The 18,240-nt window shown below is 44.6% G+C and overlaps 1 protein-coding gene across 2 annotated transcripts in view; it reads left to right on the plus strand.

Annotated features, from left to right (window-relative positions):
* Window positions 1-2,578: 2,578 nt before the first annotated feature.
* Window positions 2,579-18,240, plus strand: part of LOC119167560 (carbonic anhydrase 7) — a 56,738-nt gene continuing 41,076 nt past the window's right edge. Inside the window, exons 1-4 of one of the 2 annotated variants that reach the window (XM_037419065.2) lie at window positions 2,579-2,695; window positions 2,770-2,859; window positions 3,624-3,650; window positions 8,247-8,426. In XM_037419065.2, coding sequence (XP_037274962.2) covers window positions 2,626-2,695; window positions 2,770-2,859; window positions 3,624-3,650; window positions 8,247-8,426 — 367 coding nt within the window. In that variant the 5' untranslated portion in view covers window positions 2,579-2,625. The remainder of the gene's footprint in view (window positions 2,696-2,769; window positions 2,860-3,623; window positions 3,651-8,246; window positions 8,427-18,240) is intronic. The other variant, XM_037419066.2, reaches the window with a different exon arrangement.

Here is an 18,240-nt window from a genome sequence, read left to right on the forward strand (position 1 = left end):
TGGCTCACTACTTATGCACCGTAGAACACTGTAGTTTATATTTGCAGTATGTGCTAGTCACGCAATCCGCTCGCGGCCGTCACCGTAGGTGGGATGCAGTTGGAGCGCACGGTAAAACAGGCTGCCGTCCGCGAACATGCGCGCGCACGCCGTCATGTTCATGGCTATTATAAATTAGGCTGCATCATGCTAGGTCACCCTGTATCACTATACATTGTTAATGAAGGCGCTACAGAGAGCCATGATGCAATATTATTCCTTCAGTGGTATCACGTTTGCAAGGAGGCTGTATTACGTTACAGCGACAGAGATTTTGGCAGTCTGCCGGAGTAATAACAAAGGCAATTCTTAGCAAGTATAGAATCGACCGTGAAAGCAGGAATGTGCGCGTTTAATGAATGGTTGAGTAATCTAAACTTGACGCTATGCAGCTTATTGATATGTGTTTTTTTTAACTTGAACCTACAAAAATATCTTGCGGAACAAACAGTCAAATCTCACGTGCGTCATAGTGGGTCAGTCGGCCTTTCTTAGATTTCTTTTGTGAACGCTAGCTTTGGAAAGATTCAATTTGGATGAGAGAAGGCTTGGCCTATAGCCATCTCTCTTTACGAATGTGTGAACTGAATCTGATGCGAACTGAAGGAATAAATTTACAGGCACTGCCTAGATGAAATCTTTTTGAGGTCGAGCTCAGTCCGGTATGCGACGTGAACACCCTTACTGTGCTCTCACGCCCCTCCCCTCCTACGTTCACTCCCCTTTGTCGTTCGTTTCGGCATCGCTGTCAGCGGCGTTAACACTCCCATTGCGCATGCACGTCCCCTTCCCCTCTCTCCCTATTCTTAGCTCTCTCTGTCTTGCCTTAGAAAGCCAACGCAGGCAGTGTCTGATAGCAGGTTTTTTTATTGAAAAAACTGACTGCTCCCACTGCACAACCATTCACTGGCCACTCCATATTTATATGGAGTGGCCAGTAAATCCCTCAATTCACTGGCTCGATTCACTGGTTCGAGCGATTCCCCAACCCAACTCATGAGAGACCATAACATACCAACCTTAGAACTAAGACGTAAAATCCAAAGATTAAAATTTCTTTATCTTCTCAAGAATAACAAATTGTCAATGAGACCAGAACAATACATCCAACCACTCACCACTCGCAGAACAAGACACCGGCATGCCGTCTCTCTAACGCCCTTCAATGCTAGAACTACCATTTTCAAATTCTCCTTTTTCCCGTGCACTGTAACCGAATGGAATCAATTACCAGCATTATTCATAAATAGCATAGACTCAATTGAATATATTGTATCTTGACCTGCATTGTTAAAGTGTTAAATGTCTTTTTTATTCATTGTTTGAGTTATGTCCTTATTCTTCGCGCTTTTCATGTTCTTGATCTTCTCTTGTCGTTATTACAAGCTTGGTAAATACGTCCCTCCGGCTTGGGCTCTTCACTGGGCCTGCAATATTATGTAAATAAATAAATAAACAAAATAGACACTGTATCTTGGCCTCCAAGGTCGTGCCAGTGAGAGATTTTTCTTATGCTTTGTTGAACAATAAAAATCCGCAGCGTGCGCGTAAACTAATATAGGATTGCAGGTATCTGCGTCCAAACGGAGTTTTCTGTCTCTCATTGCCCATTAGTGGTGATTAACATGTTCCAGTAGGAAACAGCAGTCTATCACTGCGTGCATGGCGCATCCCCAGGTTTCCCTATTGCACAACGCCATATTCAGAGCCAGCGTCAACGTAGCCTCTAGTGTAAGCGTTAGCGTCCGCTGCTTCGCCTCTACGCATGGTTCCTTTCAAGGGGAGATGCCGTAATTTTTTTTCTTGTCGTTTCTCTGCCTCGCTTTTTCTTTATAGAATCAACTTTCACCCGATATGGAAGCTGTACGTTAAATACCGAACGCCGACGATTTGTTTTCTTTTCTCCCTCGGGTATTTTAATGGGATTTCATAATTGTGCTACTTGTATATGAAAATGTTATCATTGTGCATCCTGCTTATTTTACTCTATTGGAGTATACATATGTTATTTGTTATGCAGCTGTGTATGTTTGTGTACGCGTAGGGTAATGTGCACTTTTTATTTCTCAATATATTTCTGATCTAGACAAAATACGGCTATTGACTGCAGCAATCAAACCACTACTTTCCAATAAAGGTAACAGACGCTGTCAAACTCAGCTCCTGCAGAGTACTGTGAGGAATACACCTTCTCCCTTTTCATTTGCCTCTTTATGAGCACTGTCAGCAAAGGTTCTCCTTGGACATTGATATACTTTCAAGCCGCTCACAATGAGGTGGTGTTGAAGTTGTGGGCAATTTATGAGCTGTATACGGGCGTTGCGCTTCTTCGCCATGACACGCCGGGCCGACAGTTTTGAGCGCTTGACATTCTTAGTGCACGAGGGCACATGTACTGTATTTTAAGCGCACCCCGACGCAGGTGTCGCTCGTACCTCCACGAACAAACTTGCGCCTTTCTTTTTTTATTTTTGGTGATTTGCAACCTCTCCCTTACCCCTCGCCCTTTTTCTTGGTTCAGAAAGCCGCAGATGGAAAATGAAACCTTAGAGCATGTGACTGAACAGTTTCTCGCGCTGTGTTCTTATGCAATATTGGGGTTCTAACGAGCTCTTGCTTGACGACGATCATGGAAATCAACTTACGGTCATGGCTGGTGAATATATTAACTTCGTAGCTTAGCTACATCTGAAACTGCAAGCCACGGCCAGACATTTTGCGTTACTCCAGGTTTCCGAATGGTCCGAGAAGGTTGGGAAGTCCCAGGCCGAAAGGCTGTGGTTACATGGACTACCATCTGGATCGTTGCTCTTAATGCCGGTGAGTTTAGACTATAGTCCTTTAAGAGACAACTCGGTCTCTATACGGTAAGTGTAACATTTTTTTATGCTCACACTTTATTTACAATAACAGTAAAACATAATTACTCTCTCATAATAATAGCTCATGTTATGCATCTTGCAGTACTTACATCATAAAATGAACGAAATGAAAGAAATAATGGTGCATTACAGCGCACTGAAAAACACACACAATAGACGGAAGACAAACGATGACGAGGAGGGCACTTCGTCGTCGTTTGTTTTGCGCTCACTGTGTGTTTTTCGCGCTGTATATGCCAAAATAATCAATCAATCAATCAATCAAAGAACTTTACTTTCACCAAAAACAAAAACATTTACGGTGAAAAAAAGTTGGCCGGGAAAAAAGCTGTCCAATGACAGCTTGACAAAGCCCCAGCCCCCCATCGGTGGCGAAACGACAGGGTACAGCACCTGATAAAAGTGGGGAAAAATGCATAATATCAGTCGCTAAACAGTTTCAAATAGATAATGTTATCATAAATCTCTGCTCACAACCATAGAGAAACCGACCGCCTTTTTGAAGATATTTTGGTTATTTCATCGTCCGAACTAAATTCAAGAACTGCATTGTACATGTAATTAAGGGCTCAATGTTGCCGCAATACGGTTGCCGCATTACATTAGATGGCGATCCCGCATATTGAGCAGTAGTGGTATTTATATACCAGGAAATAAGGATCCTATATTTTTGTGTAATCTTAATTTTGGTTTCCCATACAGTGAAAGCCTGGCGTTATGGCACGGAAGGTGAGTCCACTTTTTTATATTACTTTATTTTTATATTCCCTTTATGTTGTAATCCCTACGCTACTTTGGCATATCTACGTTAAAATCTCATACGGCAATCAGGAATAAAGCTGAAACGTGGAGGATGCTTGATCGAGCTTCGCCTTCAAGAGTATATCACAATAGCATATTCGAGACCCAGGTGCATTATTTTCTGAATTGTTAGTCTGGCTTCGCTCCTCGGTGAATGCCTCAACAGTGCCGTAAGGAAAGGAATCACTCTGCGTGTAACATGTGTAATTTGGGATCTTCTGAAAATGTCTCCTTCAAGTACAGTTGTTAAGGACCCTTTGTTACTTTGTTTGTAGCCTAGAATGCATGTCTCATACCCACTTTGGGGGATCGGCCAAAAGAACATAGTCTCATATGGGCATTAACTGCAGTATTGCTTACAAAAAAAAAAAGGAAAGAAGTTGTAGAATGAAGACAGTATATAAAAAACAAAAAAAACAGATTCACAGAGTGAGAAAAAACCCATATGTACCATAGTTAGTTCTTTTGCGATTCAGCGAAAGGCCCACTACCTGCATGTAAGGAAATACGCGAACCTACGCAGCAGCTCTATTTGCAGATGCTTTTGCTGCTATTGATGGTGCAACAGGTCTAACTGCTTTGTAATTGGTGTTCCTTTAAAGCACCCACTAGCTCTACAGTTCACCTGTTCTTATACGCGGCGTGGTGCTCTAGGTCTGCCTCGCAATATTTCATGCACTAAATATACTCCCTTCAATACATGCAGTGTTGGTGCTAATGCGTTTCAAGTAACGCCGTTACCTGTAACTTAGTAACGTACGCTTTACGATTTCAGAAATGAAATGGGCAACGTATTTACGATGAGATTTTCGGTAACATATGATGTCCCGTTGCCCGTTTTTTTATTTGTAGATTCGATTTTCCCAGAGATCACCCCGACGAATTCATTTGCCGCAGCGTCGGACTGCTGACTGCTTGCGAGGCATGGGCAAAGAAAGCACGAGCGGCATCACTTTTTTGAGTGCGTGTGCAAATTGTGGGTGAAAATTTTTTTAGATGCACTGATTCAAGGCGGAGAAGGTTGCGCCATTGCCCCAAAAAGCTTGGAGAAGATCTTTCAGTCCGCCATGAGAAAATGTACGGACAAGTTTGCGTGCAATCAGATTATAGCAGGTTTATAGCTGTCACCTGCGCTTTTCCGTGCCCAAAAGATAGGCTGTCAGAAGGAAAAGTGCGTGTTCCGGCTTACTCTTAGCACGTGCTGATTGTGCCGCTTCGTTCGCGGGGGAAGCAGCTGATTGAATTTCCCAAAAGCCTGCAGAAGGATTCGGTGAAAAACGAGTACACTCGTTGAGCACAGCTTGGCGAACGACCACCGCATCAAACTTTACAATTCCCGCAATGTCAACTTAAAAGAAAGTTATTTTAAGCGTCTTTTGTGAATTTCTGGCCGATCCTGCAGACAGCATGCATGGTCACTATAACCGTTCTATATGCGCGCAGTAGATTCCAATATGCCACAAAGGAATTTCATACATCATGAAGAGTAGGCGTGAGCCCACGGCAGGAAGAAAGGCGTCAGAAAGAATGCGACGTGCTAAACGTCCATATTTTTTTGCGCAAAAAATATACTTGGTGCATTGATTGGCATCCCCCAGCTTTAAAAAAATCCCATTCATACCGCTGTCACTCGAACACTACGGCTACCCTTGCTTTACTTTCAGGCTCGAGAACAAGCGAGGCTGATTAAGTCATTTCTTTACTACTACAAATTCGTGCAACAATTTTACAAGTAGAAGCACGGTGTCAGAATAGATCTTTTGCACGTAGATAGTGCGCTCATGCGCGACGGCGTCGGTTAGGCACGCGCCAAGATATTCGCTGGCCAAAACAGGACGACAGGTGCGCACCAAGGAACGTCTGGTGTCACAAACGTGAATATGCCCCTCTCCTCCTCCAAAAAATAAAAATAAAAAGAAAGCGTGAGCAAAGGCCTCTGCGGCTGCCTACTAGCGCGCAGTGGACCATATGAGAAGCCAAAGACCACCAGTTTTGATTTCGACGAGCTCCACCGAAGGTGCTGTTCGGATCAGGAAAAGGTGTTAGTCAAAAATTTTCGAGAGTTAAGTGATGTTTACTTTGTAGATAGCGTGAATGATTGAATCTAGTTTTTTGTGAAATGTCCTAGTCAGAAAAAATGGCTTAATCCTGCACGTGCCGGAGAGTCAGTAGCCTTTACTAGTAACTCTACAGGCATCTTTATATAATATTGCCTAGGTTCAATATATTTGTTGAAATAATTCTCGTTAAATGAGCATTTTGGTAGTATATTTGTTTGGGTTAATAGTTTAGCCTTCAACCCAATAGAAATTTTAAAAAATTCTTATTGTGGGTTCCTGCAGCAAAGGCACATTGTATAAAATATATGATTTGGGAGTAGCGGCAGAGGTAACATCCGTTACTTTTCGTTCGCTAATGGCAATGCGTTGCCTTTTCTTAGAGGTAACGTAGGTAGGTAACGCATTACTATTAGAGACGATAGTCTTCAAGGGATACTTCAGCTTAAAAAAAGGTCTGTCTGTCTTTCTGTCTGCCTGTTTTTTTGTTCGTCTGTTTGTCACGCGAAACGGCTCTAGTACGACCACATCCCCAGTGCCCACCAATATTGCTCTGGCTTCTGCGTTCATACTTATACGGTTGTCCATTAAAAAGCAAATATTGCGCGTATCTTAGGCACAATATCAACAAAATATTACTTTGTTGGTTTTTTTTATACTAGAAAAGGCATACACAAGTAATTCTACAACTGTAGTGTTTATTGTGCTGCGCTGGCAATGAGACGCTATGCACGAAAAGGCGTTTCCTACGCTTTGCGGGGGCATCTTGGTGCTGCCACGTACCTCTAAATCTACAAAATACGGCCTCTAATATTGCGCTTACTATAACAAAGACAATTCTTTTGTTTTTCGCTTTCCGAGATTGCCGCAAGATGACGCTCATGTCTCCCGCAGCACTTCCAGAATCCCATTCACTGATTTTCTCTCGCAAACCTCTCCCCCCCCCCCAAAAAAAATATTTTATTCACTCTCTCCACACCGAAGACTATCGTGTTTTGAGAACATTTTCCGTCAAACATGCATATATGGGGCCATTTTTTTGTTTGAGTAACCAGTAGCGTAAATATATACTTTTTTCAATAATGTATACATCTATAAATACATGACGCTCATATAGTGTTTGTCCGCGTTATAATTTCAGAAAATGGCATGACTCTGTAGTAGAACACCTGACTTTCACGTGGGAAGCCTGGGTTCAATTCTCACTCACACAGATAGTTTTTATAATTTATTTTATTTAGACCTGTCTTGACTATTAACTCACAGACTGTGCTCATTTCTTACAAATTACAAACAGAACCTGCACCGACACCGACCCAGGCATTTAGGTGAAACGAGCTCCTTTACCCTACAAAGTTATTATGTGTTTTCCTGTATCGGGAATAAATAAGTTGAAGGAAATCAACAAAAATGCTCGCTCTAATCTTGTATGTATAATAACGCCACTACTTTAATATACCTGCGCTTATCACTTACCTACCATTTGCAACTTTCGATAAGTGCATCATAACGTAGCGAGAACTTAACGACTATACTTGCTGAAAGCAATACATAGAATTGTTTGAAACAGCTAATGTTGCTCGCACAGTTCTTTGTTTTTTTACAGCGTTGTTGAGGCATGCACCCAGAACCGAAGCTAGGCTACCATTTGAAAAGGTGACGTACGTGGCTCGCCCGATTATGCTATCGCATTCTAAGTTTGAACGCGAAGCTTAAGCGTCTCCGAAGCTTCTACTGTGTACGCGTACATTAGCAAAAATGTTCAACAGACACCAGTCACATCTATCAGATATATTAGTGAAACTGTATATGGCTAATCCATGACTCTCACCTGCGTGGAACTACTGACGTTCCTCTGAAATAGGGAAAACTCCACCACTCGCCACTTGCCGACAGAGAATGGCAAAGACTTTAATGCAGGGAGGGGGAAGAGAACAACTAATGAACAACATGCTGGAAACGCAAAACGGAAGTGCTCAGCCCGGTGAAACAAAGCACGTTGCGGATAAAACTTCTACTTCTATTACACTGCTACCAACAAACCCGAATAAACTTCATCAATTCAGAACTTATTTGGGGAGGTCGACGAATACGGAGTTGTACCCATGACACTGCTATTTCGCGCACTTTGAACGGAAGCCCCAACATTTCTTTACTATTATGTATTTGAACACTTGATTATATCCATCCAGACCTATAGCGATCTCTCAAGTTTCTTATTGCGCAGCGCACGGTGCTCTTGCTGTCAAAAAAGCTTCATTCTTTCGATTAGCTCTCGCTAAAGTTTTCCAATAAGTCATCTCCTATCAGTAGTACCATTATACAGCACATTTTGGCTCAACGAAGTTATGGTTATTCTGATTCACCCAGGGGTTCCCTATGAAGAAAAGAGAAACAAAAAGAATTCATCTCTTCTCATTTTTCAACTGTTGTCGTAGCTTCTAGCTTACTAAGTGACTCTAAACAGGTATTTCAGAGTGGCCCAGGCTGCGAATGAACACGAAGAATCAGTGTGGCGGCTCCTTCCAATCACCAATCAATATCACTACAAGTGCAGCCATCTTCGACAGTTCTTTGGGCCCAATAAACTTTCTTCACTACCGTGAAGCTTTGCGGGAGGCTGTCACCGAGAATGACGGACACACAGGTATGTGGTGCGTCTGGTAGCTGACCTGCATGGATCAACAGAGGTTGTTTTAAACGACCGAAATTTCAGATCCGTCATCCGAACGCTTAAGGTAGTGTGCGTTCAATATACGTCTCTACAGAATCGAACGCGACACAGAAATTAGTTGCCACTATAACTTTCAAAAATCGAACACGTTTAGCAAGTCATAACCAAAGAACTCATCTTTTATGTTTACGGCGAATGAGCACGAAATGGATATACGGTACCAATTATATACTAATTGCAATTCAGTATACTTATTGCAATGAAAGTGTTGCGCTAGTGTCCGCACTGAATGGTTTGGTAGTTTTTGTGCAAATTATAGCAACGCGGTCATGTCGATTGCGAAGCATTTGTTAGAACACTAACTGTACTTTGACCCCGCTTCTATCTATCTATCTATCTATCTATCTATCTATCTATCTATCTATCTATCTATCTATCTATCTATCTATCTATCTATCTATCTATCTATCTATCTATCTATCTATCTATCTATCTATCTATCTATCTATCTATCTATCTATATATCTATCTATCTATCTATCTATCTATCTATCTATCACGAGAGTGCCCAGCCGCCTAGGCCTGAGCTCTGAATTGGTCCTCTACATAACTTGACAAACCAAAATACGCACGCACGTCATGACGTTAGTATATTACGAATACCATCAAAAGGTCATGGCAAGAATAGATACATGTGGAGGTGCTTGACGAGTTCTTCGTGAAACCCACACTTTCAGTGAGGTGCTGTACGTACCCACATAAAAAGGCTCATGAAATGCGGGTATGAGTCGTAGGCGATTCACGCGGTCTGTTCAGTGCAAACCACGCTAATTTTAACGTAAGAGCGTTAAGGAACCTTGATCGCATATCTTGTAGCAGAGTGAGCATCGTTGAAAGTGAGCGAGAACTCCATTGAGTGCATTGACAAAAAATTGCTTTGAATCAGAATAAAACCCATGCGTTCTGCGTGGCACTAGAGTGTTCTTCCAGACAGTAAAATTCGGTCCCTACAAAGACCACCTCTGTAAACGGACATCCCTGTTCAAGAAATGACCTCATCAAGTAAGCCAACACCGGTAACAGTCCAAAACCATCGGCTTCCTGAGCCGTTTCATGGTTACAAAAACGAAAATGCGGAAGACTGACTAGAGCAGTTTGATCGGGTAGCAAAGTCTAACCAGTGGATTTCTGACGACGAGCAGCTACTCAACGTATACCACGCGATTGAAAACTACGCTAAAACGTGGTTTATAAACCACAAGAGTACTTTGACAATGTGAGATGAGTTTCGCCGTCGGCTAGTTGATACCTTTGGGAGTGCAGACCAAACTGAAAACGCGCACCGCCTTCTTTAATCGCACATTCAACAATGAAATGAGGGAGTCGCGATGTTGGTTGAAGACAAGGCGCGTTTGTTTCACCGCGTGGATCTCAACATGCCTGAAGCTAAAAAGCTCAGCCATCTGATGCGCAGCGTCGAGACAAAACTGTTCGCTGGCCTTGAGCGCAATCCTCCCACAACAGAAGACGAGTTTATTAGGGAGGCCACAGGAATCGAGTGGGCCTTGCAGCAGCCATACCAGAAATACAGTCGCCTCATCACCAGTGCCTCAATAGGTGCCACCACTATGGCCAGGTAATCCGATGAGAGCTGCCTACGCCAACTGGTTTGGCAGACTGTACGTAACGAGATTACCAAAGAGAACGCAAGGTACAAAGTATTGTCACAACCACCACCAAAGCCGGAAGTCAGTTGCCTCTGAAGTCGTGCGCCACGAACTCTGTCTGACAGGCGTTCGCTTCCCCCGAACCTCGTTCAGAAGTGTCCTACCAGCCAGTGGCATACAGTGATGCCAACGATGTTCATTTTCTGCTGAGCTATCCTACCAACCGAACGCATACAGCTATGCGGACGCAGATCGTCGTCCGTAATCCACGCCGGTGCCACAGTACCACCAACCACCCCCTATCGCAGCGTGGACCAGACGGGAATCTGCCAGGCGTGTGCAAGACCGATATATAGCGAACCGGAGATCGCCATTTTTTTCGCTAGAATTGTAGGCCGCCGAAACATATTCATCGTTATTGCCCGTATCGGCCAGCTGGATACTGTATCAGCTTGCCTGATACTACTCGCCGCCAATTTGACGAAAGCAGTGTTGCTTTTGAAGACGACCCTGCCGGCTGGCAACAAAGCTGCTCTAGCCTGCGAATGCGCGCACTATCGCCAGCCTGTTTTTCTTCCCGAAGCCACCGGAGTTTTGCTGACGTCGCCAGAGGTCGATCTCCAAGCCCACGACAGGGAAACTAAAATCAGCGCCCTCCAAGGGGGGGGGGGGGTAGCTGGTCCTCAAACTGCCGCAAATATCCCTACATTGATGAAAGCAGATGTCACTGATGAAACAAATCACAAAGAGAGCACTGTGGCAGCCGACCTCACTGTGACGATTGAAGGGCAAGAAGTAACAGCCTTGGTTAATACTGGCACTCACTTTTCTATTGTAAGTGAGCCACTAGCCAACAAACTCAAGAAAGTCAGAGCGGAATACAAGGGCCCTTAAATTCGAATGCTGGAGGCCAGCTGATGACCCTAACAGGCGAATGCACTGCGAGACTCACCAATGAGAATATGGTTTTTCTTGCCACATTTGTCCTTCCTACAGAGTGCTGCAAATCGCTAATTTTAGGAACACACTTCCTAATGTAGTACGGCACCATTGTCAACATGCGAGACAGTGTGGTGACATTTTCAGCTGACAATGACGCCACCCATGACGCACAACAAAGACACAGGGTCGTACTTGTGATTAATGAGAACGTGTGTATACTGCTGCGACTATGCAGCCTTGTTTACTTTAGCTGCGGTAGGCAGTATAACGAAGAACCACTAGCCGAGCATGCAACTGCGCTTCGCTGCCACAAGGGGACGCCATCTATCATGGTATTGTCACCACAGTCGATGGGCATGCAGAGGTGCTACTGACGTACTTCGCAAATGAACGCCGACAGTTTGGTAAAGGCTTTGCTGCAGCATACCTCGAGGAGCTCGACAACAGTTAGGACTGTGCAAGACGAGGCGATTGCTCCTACACTACCCCAGACACCTACATTTGACATCAGACCAAGTTTAACGCTGACTGAAATATATTGTAATAAACATGCGAAAGGCAGAAAAGAGAAAGGAAGGAAGACGAAGAGGCTTGGCAAGATCGCAGTGGACTACGGCGAACGACCATCGCTTACCGCTTGTAAATTGAATTAAATTGAATTGACTTTATTTCTTCTGTTTAAAACAGAAAGGAAGCAGAAGCTAAAGGCCATGTGGCCTGACAAAGGCTTCTGCTCCTACGACAGTTAGTACATGCGTAAATCAATACGAAGTTTACTCTACACACATATTGCATTGAATAGTCAAGAAAATAAAAGAAAATGTGCAGAAAAAGAGGAAAAGCGAGAATAAACACGTTATGTCTGCAAACAAACAATAACAAAAATGTTACATATTACACTGATTGGTAGTATCATTTTGCCTAAGTTAACGACTGAAAATTGCAATTAAAACATGGAAATTGAAAATACATACAGCATACTTGTCAGACGAACTCAATATTTTGTGAAATGAGCAATGTTTTCAATTATTCACTTGACGCTTCCATACCTTCGTCGTGAAATTCATATATTTTATTAAGTAGTGAACGTGCTTGCTAAATCTTTAACTGTTTTCCCTGATTTCTTCCTATTTTTGGTGTTTTCAGATAGTGTTGCCTAATGTTGTAACGCGGGTTGGTGGGTGCATCCGGAATATAGTGTGTCCTCGTTTTGTTTTAAATATGACCATTTCATCACAACTCGCTGTAACAGTTGTGGTGGACGTGCTCGGTAATCAACACCCAAGGCGAAGGTTGACCCGCAAGCTCTTCAACGAAGCCGTCACCTAGCAGGACTTCCATCGAATCCATCTGGGCTGACATGTCCCACAACGCATATGAACATCCACCCCTCTTGACTTCAGCGCCAACCAGTCTGGCTCCACAACCAAGAGATGCTCGTCCCTTCACTGGCAGACCAGATGAAGACGTCGAAGCTTGGCTCATCCATTACACACGAGTGAGCGCCGCCAACAAATGGGATGCCGCTTCTCAGCTTTCGTACGTCGCGTTCTTGCTGACGGATACTACGCTGTTGTTGTACGAGATCCACGAGGAAACGCTAACGACGTGGGACACATTCGTTTCTGAGATCAAAGAGCGTTTCGGTGACCCCAAAACGAAGAAGAAAAGAGCAGAACAGACGCTAATGCAACGTGTGCAACTGCCAGGTGAAACTTTCACGACGTACATTGAGGAAGTTATGAAGCTATGTAGCATCATTGACTCTGCAATGTCTCAGGAAGAAAAAGACAGGCACATCTTAAAAAGAGTCACCGAGGATGTTTACATTTCTCTCATCGCGAAAGACACCCTGACATCTGTCACCGAGGTCATTCCTCGTTGCCGCACATTAGAGCAACTGAAATCTGTCACCGAGGTCATTTGTCATTGCCGCACTTTTAAGCAACTGAAATTCCTACGTGACACGGACTTGAACTAGCGACTGTAACAGCAATGCCAAGCACCGTGAAAGGCAAGACTGGACAATGACGGAGTGTGTGCGTGTGTGTTGCCGAATGTGCTGTGTTTATCTCTCTTCCCTCTCTGCTCTCTATCTTTCACCTCCCCCATCCCCCTCCCATGCGCAGGGTAGCAAACTGGCTTCCTATAGGCTGGTTAACTTCTCTGCCGTTCTTTTCCTTCTATTTTCCTTCCTTCCTTGAGCAACTGAAGACCAGGTGCATCACGCCGAAGTTCGGCAGGCTAGCGAATGTGACGACTATCGCAAGTATAGAGAACAACCGGCCGCTTGATGTTGTGTCAACGATCCGGCAAATAACACGTGAGGAACTCGGCATGTACGCGCAAGTGGCGCACGACCCAAGCACTCATCCTTCCTACCTGCCACCAGAATACGAGCCAAACGTTGCTTCTGTATTCTCCTCGCATCGCGTGGCGGAGGGCATCGATTATTCCGATGCCGGGCCTCAGTATTAGCCACGTCTCTACGATAGAGGCCCGGCCTATGACGCTCGATCATGGCGAGGACAGCCACGTTCTTATGCTCAGGACTCCGAGCCAGACTACGTTCCGCTGCGGCAAGGACAGCACCGACCCTACTACCAAGGTGACACGACCAATACAATAGATTCCAGAGAGTCGCAGAAACCCATTATTCGCGTGATAACAAACTTTCTCGCCGACAGCAGCGGCACAGAACTCGTTGCGAGTAATGTAGTGTGAACCGCGACCCTCCCGTGTGCTACAAATGTGGTTTCACTCACCACATCGCCAAGAATCGCTGCCAACAACGCCGCCCGTCACAAAGTGCACCAGTCATGGCTTCGGCACCAAGACCTGGTGCTTCATGTGACCTGCGGACAACCGACTTGTTTCCAAGAAACCGTTTTTCACGCGAGCCCAGACGCAGCAATTTGCCAGCATCCGAGCGGAATTTGACACTACCATCTAACTGTTGCCGTCGCGCGCCGTCTCCTCAGCGTCGTTCTTCGTCTCCGCCGCCGGGGAACTAGCACCCGTGGTCAATGGATGTGAGGTCGCTGGACGGTCTCTTCAAGTTATGCCTCCGCCTTTTGTTATGCTCAAAAACGAAGTGAATGTGTTGATAGATGGAATACTGACGATGGCGTTAGTTGACACTGGGGTAACTGTGTATGTGATGAGCCTCACCTTCAGAAACCACTTAGGTCGCAAAGCCATGTTTTCATGGAACAATACTATTGCCTTTCGTGGTGTAGGTGGCGAGGGGCTTGATCTTTTTGGTGTATGTGTTGCCAGTGTTTCATTGGCTGCAAAAGTATTTTATCCAAATTTCCGGTTTTATCTAGTTGTTCGCACGACATCATTCTTCGTATCGATTTCTTGGAGCAATGCGGTGCTTCCGTCGACTGTGGTAGTGGGGAAATATCATTAAACAGTTTGTTTCTACCGTAGCTTTCCGAAAAAGACTACCGTGGCGAAGACAGGAACATACTTATTGTGATTGATGAGTTGATAGCACCGCCTTGGTGCTTGACACCCAATCGAGTCTCTTCCACAGCGGTTGATGCTGCTTGTGTTTATATTGTAGTGGGGCCACTGCGCAAGAACTGTTCCAAGAACATGCTTTGGCCTACTCTGCTGTGTGCAAGACAAAAGGAGTAGCAACATTGTGGGCGCTGAATTGTTCTGCCACGTCGGTTGTGCTGCCTCGCTGAATGAAGATAGCCTTCTTCAATGAAGCCTTATGCAGCTCGATAGCGGCACTAGTTACGAACCTAACCACCTCTTCCTCTCCTTGTGATATTCGCCATAATGAAGATCTGATACTCGGTATGATAAGTAAGGCTCTCAGTACGACAGAACGGCAAACGTTGGTATAGGTCCTTTCCCGGCATGTTGCTGCTCTCGACTTCAAGCCTAGAGATGCACCCCTTCAGTTACCCTCGTCCCGCGCTCGTCACAAAATAGACACCGGCTCTGCACACCCCATCCGCCGAAAGCCCTACCGAGTGTCATCCTCTGAGTGCAAATTTATCACCGAACAAGTAAAGGACCGACGTATGTAACTGCGCGGTAGTAAACACGGACGACAAGAAGATACAAGGACAAGCGCAGACTATCAACTGAAGGTTTATTTTTCACAAACCACATATATATGACTGAAACAGAAACAGAAAACACGAAAATCAACAAAAACTGATGACTTAGCACTTAACAATCGACAAAACGTGAACGTTTGACAAAAGCAGATTCAAGGACCATGTGCGCCACTTGCCAGATACCGTAGCTCTTTATCTAAAAGAGCTAACGACGGTTTGCTGACGCAGTGTTCTGGTTCCCGTGCCATTTTTTCCGCTTCGACGATCATACGGGTATGATCGTCTTTGTGCCTGAACATTACGACCGTGCTTTCGAACTGCGCAAGGCAGCCACACCTACTGATGTGCTGAGCTAAAAAACCCTCATTGCCAGTGCTCACATTGCGTGCGTGCTCGCGCAGGTGCTCATTTAGGCATCTCCCAGTCTGCCCGATGTAACACGCACCACAAGATAGCGGAATTCTATATACTACATTCATGTCACATCTGACAAACTGGGTTTTATGCCTGACAGTGCAAGCTTGTTTGGGCCTATTGTTTACACATGTCATTTTGGCTAGCTGAGAGAGCTTGTAAGGTGCCGAAAAAACGACCTTTACGCCCATGCGCTGACCGAGCTTTTTTATCTTGTGAGATAGCTGGTGCTTGTAAGGGATTACCGCGACTTTGTCACGTTTGCTTTTGTCTCTGTCATTAGTGCTCTCTCTGCTTCTGGGCTTTTTCTTCTTTTTTATTGTTTCTGCCACAGAAATGAGAAGCGAATCCGGGTAGCCAGCTTCTTTCAGACGCTCAACTTGATTTTGGAAGCTTGTTTCCATCATATGAAAACATGATCTGTCCAGGGCATTAGTGAAGCAGGTGTTCACTATGCCTCTCTTAACCAATTTGCTATGCGCTGATTTAAAAGGCAAAAGCGGTTTCATAGCGCGAGGCTCATACATCCAGCATGCGTGATTCACGCTGAACAAAAGTCTCATGTCTAGGAAGCGAATCGAGTTGTTCACTGGGAGTTCATGGGTCAGTACGAGTGGACTCAAGCAGTCACTAAAAACTTCAATTACATCAGATGACAACCCCATTACTCTAGCAGATTCACACTTAAAAACCACCAGGTAGTCGTCGACGAACCTGAAAATTCTCACAACTTCCTGGCAACTCAGCCGCTCTTTCAAGTTCCTGTCGAACTTCGCAAGCAACAAATCACTCAGAATCGGTGCAATCGAAGATCCTATTGAAACGCCATTATTTTGATAAACATCACCGTTCCATTCTACAAAGGTAGAGGTCAGATAGGTAGCTAGCAGGTCAAGAAAACTGCTAACACTGACACCAGCTGCATTCTGGAACGTTTCTGCATTCTGGAACGTTTTCTAGCAGTTTTCTTGACCTGCTAGCTACCTATCTGACCTCTACCTTTGTAGAATGGAACGGTGATGTTTATCAAAATAATGGCGTTTCAATAGGATCTTCGATTGCACCGATTCTGAGTGATTTGTTGCTTGCGAAGTTCGACAGGAACTTGAAAGAGCGGCTGAGTTGCCAGGAAGTTGTGAGAATTTTCAGGTTCGTCGACGACTACCTGGTGGTTTTTAAGTGTGAATCTGCTAGAGTAATGGGGTTGTCATCTGATGTAATTGAAGTTTTTAGTGACTGCTTGAGTCCACTCGTACTGACCCATGAACTCCCAGTGAACAACTCGATTCGCTTCCTAGACATGAGACTTTTGTTCAGCGTGAATCACGCATGCTGGATGTATGAGCCTCGCGCTATGAAACCGCTTTTGCCTTTTAAATCAGCGCATAGCAAATTGGTTAAGAGAGGCATAGTGAACACCTGCTTCACTAATGCCCTGGACAGATCATGTTTTCATATGATGGAAACAAGCTTCCAAAATCAAGTTGAGCGTCTGAAAGAAGCTGGCTACCCGGATTCGCTTCTCATTTCTGTGGCAGAAACAATAAAAAAGAAGAAAAAGCCCAGAAGCAGAGAGAGCACTAATGACAGAGACAAAAGCAAACGTGACAAAGTCGCGGTAATCCCTTACAAGCACCAGCTATCTCACAAGATAAAAAAGCTCGGTCAGCGCATGGGCGTAAAGGTCGTTTTTTCGGCACCTTACAAGCTCTCTCAGCTAGCCAAAATGACATGTGTAAACAATAGGCCCAAACAAGCTTGCACTGTCAGGCATAAAACCCAGTTTGTCAGATGTGACATGAATGTAGTATATAGAATTCCGCTATCTTGTGGTGCGTGTTACATCGGGCAGACTGGGAGATGCCTAAATGAGCGCCTGCGCGAGCACGCACGCAATGTGAGCACTGGCAATGAGGGTTTTTTAGCTCAGCACATCAGTAGGTGTGGCTGCCTTGCGCAGTTCGAAAGCACGGTCGTAATGTTCAGGCACAAAGACGATCATACCCGTATGATCGTCGAAGCGGAAAAAATGGCACGGGAACCAGAACACTGCGTCAGCAAACCGTCGTTAGCTCTTTTAGATAAAGAGCTACGGTATCTGGCAAGTGGCGCACATGGTCCTTGAATCTGCTTTTGTCAAACGTTCACGTTTTGTCGATTGTTAAGTGCTAAGTCATCAGTTTTTGTTGATTTTCGTGTTTTCTGTTTCTGTTTCAGTCATATATATGTGGTTTGTGAAAAATAAACCTTCAGTTGATAGTCTGCGCTTGTCCTTGTATCTTCTTGTCGTCCGTGTTTACTACCGCGCAGTTACATACGTCGATCATGAATCACCAACTCGCCCAATCGTCCACCTTGATAAGTAAAGGACATGCTGAACAAAGGTGTCGTGCAAGAGTCGTCTAGCCTGTGGGCTGCCTCGGTAATTCTTCTAAGGAAAAAAGGACGGTTCCTGGAGACTCTGCGGAGATTACCGGCGTGTAAACACTGTGACAAAGAAAGATGTATATATCTTACCGTGGATTGATGACGCCATAGATAGCTTGCATGCCGCCTCCTATTTTTCAACTCATTTGCGATCAGGTTATTGGCAAATACCCATGAAACCCGGCGACAAAGAAAAGACTGCTTTTGTAAATCAGGATGGCGCAATTGAATTCAACGTCATGCCTTTTGGCCTAC

The sequence above is a fragment of the Rhipicephalus microplus genome, chromosome 3, assembly GCF_043290135.1.
Source record: "Rhipicephalus microplus isolate Deutch F79 chromosome 3, USDA_Rmic, whole genome shotgun sequence".
In the NCBI taxonomy this organism is placed as follows: domain Eukaryota; kingdom Metazoa; phylum Arthropoda; class Arachnida; order Ixodida; family Ixodidae; genus Rhipicephalus; species Rhipicephalus microplus.